At 41.6% G+C, this 7,704-nt stretch overlaps 1 protein-coding gene across 1 annotated transcript; it reads left to right on the top strand.

Moving 5' to 3' along the window:
- Window positions 1-564: 564 nt before the first annotated feature.
- Window positions 565-7,476, top strand: LOC138789364 (putative ferric-chelate reductase 1). Its single transcript, XM_069967975.1, has 6 exons — window positions 565-591; window positions 4,487-4,685; window positions 4,961-5,091; window positions 5,910-6,001; window positions 6,879-7,005; window positions 7,414-7,476. Exons 2-6 carry the CDS (start codon window positions 4,487-4,489, stop codon window positions 7,474-7,476), a joined length of 612 nt encoding a protein of 203 aa, XP_069824076.1. The 5' UTR covers window positions 565-591.
- Window positions 7,477-7,704: the final 228 nt, after the last annotated feature.

The following is a 7,704-nucleotide window of genomic DNA, read 5'->3' as shown; positions in this document are numbered from 1 at the left end:
ATTCACACGTCAGTGGCAGTTTTTCCTGTCAGGAAATCCTGATCAAGAGGCCTTAAAAGGCTTCAGGAAACCAGGATAAGAAAAAACACAGTTTCTTTCTATAAAAACAGCGCCACCCCTGTCCTCAGGTTGTGTGCGGTATTACAACACAGCTCCAATCACGTCAATAGAACTGAGCTGCAATACCACACCCAAACGGAGGCAGGAGAGGCCGCTGTTTCTGGAAGAATGGGGTCATATTTATCTAAGCCTGGACAACCCCTTTAAGCCTTATAAATGTTATCTAGAGGCCCAAAGCTGCTAGGGGGCGCTGTGGTACATAATAGTACAATAATGCTTAGTCATGGCTGCAGTCACTATTTACATAGGTTCATTGCTATGGAAGCAGCGGAAAACTAGAGAGCACGTAGTGAGATGTATCCTCTGTATCCCCTGGGGCTTATACACAGGTTATACAGCTACATCTAATGATAGAAGGTGCTTACTCACTCCAGGATCGGTAACAATCACCTGATCACTCCAGGCTGCTGCTTTTCTTTCCCAGTGATGAAATAGAAGAGGAATCTACTAAGAAATAGAAGAAATACCGGTGTAAGTAGCCAAAATAGACTATGACGCATGTAAAGGGGGGGGCGTGTTGTGCCTGTAGGGATAGAAGGACTGTGTGTATCACTTTAAGAGACTGTTTTTATGCTATTTTTTATTGCTTTGTACTCATCATGTATAGTATGTGTATATAAGACTTGCCTTTCCTTAAAGGGATAATCCCAAGATTCATCACCTATCCACAGACTAGGGAATGGGTATCTGTACAGTCAGAATCTGACTACTGGGACCCCCACCGATCATGAGAATGGGGGTGCAGATCATGAGAGTCAGGAGTGCGTTGCTGCTTCATGGTCGCATTCTGTTGCGTTTTAATCTAGGGAAACGTTTATAAAATGGTCTCTCGTCCCGGCATATCTCGAGATATACGGCAAAAGATGTCACTCAGCCATGAAAGGAAAAAGTACACATATAAGCCTTTCCGTCTATCAGACATGTCAATTGGTGATGTCATTGAGCTAGCTGGTTGGAGTGTCTTCTTCCCCGTGAGAACAGCTGCAGTACACAGGGGAATGATGTGTGGAGTAGTCACTGCAGTGAGGGTAGTAGTCCCTCAGGCAATGTATACTACAATGTTACGTGTTGCTTTATGGTTGGTTGACCATGGAGATCTCTCCTGTGGAACCTCAACAGCTTTGACCAATAAAGGGTCTGCATAAGGTGATTACATTGATGTCTGGTCTCCCATCTGAAAGACTGCCACAGATTTAGCTAACTGTGATATAGTTACCTAACAAGACTTTATTCACGTTTAGTTGTGGCACAACCCCCTGAGGTAGGACATTCACTAAAGATGGTGGTGATGTGGAAGCCACTGGGCAATAACTCTTGATGGAAGCCCACAAATAGTTAAGTGTAGCAGGAGAGTCCTTGCTCAGCTATTCCTTGTCCTGTCTTGCCCGTCTGCTCAAGAGCATGTAATTTAGAGTTGATTTGTCCCTTTCAGCATAGACTGGAGACTTGGTTAAAACCTCAATGAAGTCTGCGCGGTGCCGTGATCACCATAATCTTCACCTAGATCTGTGTTAGACAAAGCAAGCAACTGGAACAGGATTATGTGCTTGGCAGTATACTGCAATAGAAGTAAATTACAAATCTATACAACTTTCTGACAACAGTTGATTTAAAAGAAAACGATTTTCGATGGACAACCCCTTTAAGCCCATCTCTTTTAAATGCTTGTGCACCTTATATATACAGTATATCTATATGTAGTGTCCCGGGACAGGTGGTCCACTAAGTTTTATTCCACCTGGGTAAAGTACCTCTGTCAGGTATCGCACAAAAGGCGATGAAAGTGCTGTAAGTATATTTCCGCACTAGATGTCTCACTCTGGTTTATAACTATGTACTTATCTATTACAGCTGAAGGGAATGGGTTAACCATGTTCTTTGTTGGTTCACTGTGCTGTCCAATCACAGATGCAGGAGCCTCACGCTGTTTCTACCTATAACACTATCTCCTTTCCCCACCAATGGGAGTTAGTCCCAGTTTCCTCTTTAAAAGGGTGGTTAGTTCCTGGTGGGAGGTCTTTTTTCTCTTGTCAGTAGTGGTATGGTGGGACTAAGACAGCCAAAAGAGATTCTTCTACTAAGAGATTTATTTAAGTATGCAGTGCCAACCCCTCAGGAGGGGTAACCGTCCTCTAAGGTGCACCTTGTCCAAACCAGGGATCCTTCTCTTACTTTCTCAGGACAGTTAGCACAACTAGGAACTGATCCTCAGTAAGACAAAGAGCAAGTCAGCTGAAGTATCTTACTGAAGAACGCATGGCTCTCCTGGGAGGCCTCGGGAAGTCTGCTATGCCAGTAGTAAAGGCCTAGGGCTCGTACTACCCAACCTGGCACTCACTGAACTAGTTGGGCAGAATGTGGTCAGATAGAAAGTTATCTAAACGTGAATGAGACCCCTGAAGAAACCGCTTTCCCCTAAAGAAACCAGTGAACTGTTTTTTAAGGAAACATGAAAATGATAGGTTCCCTTTAAGAGAGGAATATTTCATATATATGATGAAAGTATCAAAAGCAGGCACACCTCAGACTCTGTAACACAAGATAAAAGACACTTTCTGCCCCTCCTAGGTCTTAAGAATAGGAAAAATCACGACTCATTTTCTTTCTGCAACAAACCTGTCCTCACACCCAAAGAGAAGATTCCTGTGAAAGAAGGTAAGAATCCTATATATGTGAGTGGAGGGTACGATTCCTATATCCATTAGTGGGTGAGATTTTTTTGGTAAGTGACGTAAACCGTCTGCGAGATCCATTGAGTCTATAACATTTAAAGGGGTTATCCAGCGCTACAAAAACATGGCTACTTTTCCCACTCCCTTGTCTCGAGTTCAGGTGTGGTTTGCAATTAAGCTCCATTTACTTCAATGGAACTGAGTTTAAAACCCTGCCCAAACTGGAGACAAGAGAGGGGGAAAAGTGACCATGTTTTTGTAGCGCTGGATAACCCCTTTAAGAAGAGTCTTAGTGCAGAGAACTCTGAACCTTTGTACCAATGGGAGAAAAACCAGTAAAAACAATGCAGAATATATTATTGTTTAAAGAAGGCTAATCGTATCTGCTACTGAATAGATCTATATGCATGCTCTATACCCAGGTAATAACCAATAATCAATACATAACGTATGCCCTAACACACAATATATCTGCTGTTCATTAGATTGCCTTTTATATATGACTATAGTTTGTTCCAGAAACTTCTACATCTGCATAGAGATTATAAAAAAACATGCACATGTTACAGGAATAATATTTAGTCTCTGTTCACACTTCTGTTGCAGAAGGATTTCCACTGTTGTCAGACTTTGACATTGCCTTTTATTCCACCATTGCCTTAACCCATTCCACCAGAATCCAGGGAGTCTAACGTGTAGATTTTGCTCTGGTTGTACTTTACATTTTTATATTTGATGAAATTTTTTCAACTGAACGTAAGAAATGTAAAAAACTAGAATCAGAAATCCTTCCAATTACTGTGAAACCTCATATTACTGATGAATCCTCTATTTGGAGGATTGATAGTACAACATGTATAGACTGTAAAGGGTCCATCTTACATCTTTATGCTCCTTTGTTTTTATTATATATCCTACCATAGATTCTATGTCTTTCTAGAAGTATATCCTTTCAAATCGAACCCCCTGAAGAAGCTGATGGGCGAAACACGCATCTGGTCTAAGATAGTGCCCTATGTCCCTGAATGGTTTGGTTATTATCCTTTCCTTAGGATAGCTACCCTGGTGTGGCCAGAGCTTTTATTATTTTATTATTCATTACTTACTGAATAGTCAATAAAAAATCAGTCGAATATTACTTTTATATAGCTTGGAGATTAGCTTAAAACTGGTTGAATCTTAGTCTAATACAGTACACTTAGGATGATTAACTGGTAGATGTTTGGTCTTGCTATAGTTTTTTGGTGATATGAACTGTCCTTAAAGTGATGTTACAGGAAATCCTTATAACCTACTATGTGCCTTTTCATGCCGGATCCTCCATTGATGCTCCTGTTCTTGCTGGTGATGTTCCGATCACATAGGAGAGGAAGAATTGGAAGAATTGGAATTGTAATTGGAAGAAGCAAGAACGGCATAAGAGCGAAGATTGGATGTGAGAAAGGGGGGAATAATTCATTATTTTATTGTTACATAATGAGAAGGCACGTAGTAAGTTATAAGGTTGCCTAGAAAATCCCTTTAAGGGCACTGCTGTATGGGTCTTATTGAAAATGTTCTATGGAGAAAAGTGTATAGACTAAATGGAGTCTGATATCTGATTCAAATTTGAACAAACTGACCAAAAAACAAATTTCCGTAAAAAAACCTTTTCTCTGTTTTATGAAAGTTTTTTTTTTATTCTTATCCAACAGATGGATCCTTTCCTACAAAATATTGCAGTTCTACTTCTGGCCTCTTTCCCCGTCTGTATGTATGCTTACCCGAATGGGCTAGTTACAGGGTCCTGTGTCTCCATGATTCCAAGTCACGGGGCTTCGGCCCAGACTAGCAGCCCACCGTACACGCTATCCCTGAATAAAAACACCTACAGTGCTGGGGAAAGAATAACAGGTACGTGCATTAGGGAAGAAGATAGAAAAATACACTGGAACCGGATAACCTATTTATCATCTCTATGAGTAAGCCTATTACTATGGGAACACCCCAAGTATCCCAGGTCTTTTTTAGAATTGGAGACAGAACGTTAAGCAAATAAGAAGAACCAGCAGATCAGAGTGGGGGTACATCTGGGGCAGCATAATAATCTGGACTAACATAATAATCTATTACAGCTTGTTGTTATATTGGTTGTACTTTAGTAAATTCGTTTTTTATGCAATTTGCAGTCACTCTCGGCGGTGGGACCCAGTTCAAAGGTTTCCTTATCCAGGCACGATCCGGGAGTTCTACTGTCCCTGTGGGATCCTTTGTGACCAGCAATTCTAACATGCAGACCCTGACGTGTACATCTGCTGCAGTGAGTGCACAACTGGTTCACTCGCTTCTTAATATATATATCACTTACTGACAAACCGCAGTCAAGTCTCCATCACTAAGGCCATTTGGTTTTTAGTAACAGCAAAAAGAGGCCAAATGCAGGAAGTGATGTCAGTTGCCCCACTGCGCTGCACAGGCTGGCCTAGTAAAGATAGCTGCTGATTGGCCAGGGGCCATACACACCCCTGTACACGCCCCCTGTAGACACCCCTGTACACGCCCCACTGTACACGCCCCTGTACATGCCCCACTGTACACGCCCCACTTTACACGCCCCTGTACGCGCCCATACACACCCCTGTATACACCCCTGTACACGCCTCACTGTAAACACCCCTGTACACACCCCTGTAGACGCCCCTGTACACACCCCTTGTATATGCCCTTGTACATGCCCTTGTGCACATTCCTGTACACGTCCCTGTACACACCCCTGTTCACGCCCCCTGTACACACTCCTGTACACACCTCTGTGCATGCCCCCGTACACACTCCTGTACACGCCCCTGTACATGCCCTTGTACACACTCCTGTACACGCCCCTGTGCACACCCCAGTGCACTGCTGCAGCTGAGAAACAGATGTTACGGCCCACTAACCGAAATGCTAAAGCATGAGCTTGAGCTGCGATAATAAAATACAAACTTACAGCATACATAAGACACTCATTTACTATATATATATATATATATATATATATATATATATATTTTATATGTCATGACAGGTACATTTTTACCCAACGAGACCTACGAGCATAACTATGTTAATTTAAATGGAAATATCCCTTTTTTGCAGAGCTCAGTCAGCCACACATCAGGCAGCGGAAAGTCCAGCATAGTAGTTACATGGGTTGCTCCAACCTCCAATATTACAGATATTCAAATCAGGTAAGAAAAAAAAAAATCCACATCTAGCAAATAAAATAAATTGTCCAATAATAAACAAAGGACAGATGCCCTATAAAACTGAATCAGGGACTCCTTTCAACTCTACTTGTAGAGCTGTATAGTAAGCTAGTGATGCTTTATGCAGCACCCACTTACTGTCAGTAGATTTGCAGGTTGGAAACTTTGCAGATCTGTTGGCTTGTTACGCTACAGTAACCTGGCGACAAGTGGATCTCTAAAGAGGGTGGCAGCAGCAGCTATTGGTGGAAGAATCAATGCATTTGGAGGACATCCTGGGAGCATTTAACACATCTATAGACTCGCTGGGCATTCTACATTAAAGCGGTTATCCAGTGCTACAAAAACATGGCCACCTTCTTTCAGAGACAACACGACTCTTGTCTCCAGTTCAGGTGCGGTTTGCAATTAAGCTCCATTCACCTTAATGGAACTGAGCAGCAAAACCCCACCCAAGCTGGAGACAAGAGTGGGGCTGTGTCTTGAAGAAAGTGGCCATGTTTTTGTAGCACTGGATAACCCCTTTAAAGAAGTAAGCTAGCCATGCTTTCTGCATCCCCAGCTTACTCCTAAAGACAAGCCGATCATTTGAAGACAGATGTCCCTGCTTAAAGCAAGCTTTGTGACAGATGTAGCACACCAATAATAAGTCTGGTGGCATCTACATCTGTTTTTATCTAAGTGTGGACCCCCAGTGATTGTTATGTGAGTGAAATCTTTTGCATGTTCTGATAGCATGTTCTTATTTGTGTTGATTGGGTTTAATGAGAATGTCAAATTCTTAACTAAAGGAAAGGCAAGGATGGACACATCTGTAATGCTATAAAGAAATATAACTCATGTTTTCTGTATGTTATAGAGCAACCGTTGTCCAATCTGAGTATGTGTTCTGGACTAATGTGATAAGTGCAAAGATTGCATACACAAACGTCACTTCTAATGCATCCATCTCCCAACCAAATGGGTCCAGCCCTATACTACAACATGTAAGTGTACTTTCCTATCCCTGTATATAGTACCTGACATGGCCGCTAAATAGCATCAAACAATCTCTTGTATCTTATCGTATTATTAAACTAAAAGATTATTTCATGTACAAATGTGCCTCCATAGTGTTCATTAACCTGTTATACCCAGTATTCTATAGAAGCACAGAATAGGGATGGGATATCGTGGATGTTATATATGATCAAACATACCATCAACAAATGCATGTCTATACAGGAAAAATGGTCTATTCTTAAATAGGCACTGTCGTTTCAACAAACTTCGTATGTCAATAGTATAAGCCATTTTAGGAAAATTTGCAATATATCTTATCAGACAAAAATGCATCAATAGTTTTCAAGTATATGTATATTTTTCACAGTGATGTTACCCTTTTTCGCTTGCAGACTTGGACCCTTGAAGAGTCGTTCTTATCTTTTGCCATTGTGATGGTTTCCTTCCTGGCCTGATACCATTCTTATTCTGGATACACCATCAAAGCAGCGATCCATGACTTATCTGAATTCCGATAGTAAGCCTGGACACACATCCGTCGCCTGTAAATGAAGATGATGTGGATATGTGTGACAAGGGAGTGCCTTTATATGCCTTGGGCATTCACAAGGGCTTTATAGAATAAAACACATAGAGGGTCATCATCGGCTATATGACTATATGTCTGCAGTGTCTCGTTGGGT

The sequence above is a fragment of the Dendropsophus ebraccatus genome, chromosome 4 (genome assembly GCF_027789765.1).
Source record: "Dendropsophus ebraccatus isolate aDenEbr1 chromosome 4, aDenEbr1.pat, whole genome shotgun sequence".
Taxonomy (NCBI): Eukaryota; Metazoa; Chordata; class Amphibia; order Anura; family Hylidae; genus Dendropsophus; species Dendropsophus ebraccatus.
The sequence above is the reverse complement of the archived record's forward strand: the minus strand, read 5'-3'. Positions and strand labels throughout refer to the sequence as shown.

Coding starts and splice junctions, on each gene's coding strand:
- LOC138789364 (XM_069967975.1), top strand. CDS start 4,487: ATGGATCCTTTCCTACAAAATATTGCAGTTCTACTTCTGGCCTCTTTC. Junction 4,686..4,960: donor TGCTGGGGAAAGAATAACAG/GTACGTGCATTA, acceptor TGCAATTTGCAG/TCACTCTCGGCGGTGGGACC. Junction 5,092..5,909: donor TGACGTGTACATCTGCTGCA/GTGAGTGCACAA, acceptor CCTTTTTTGCAG/AGCTCAGTCAGCCACACATC.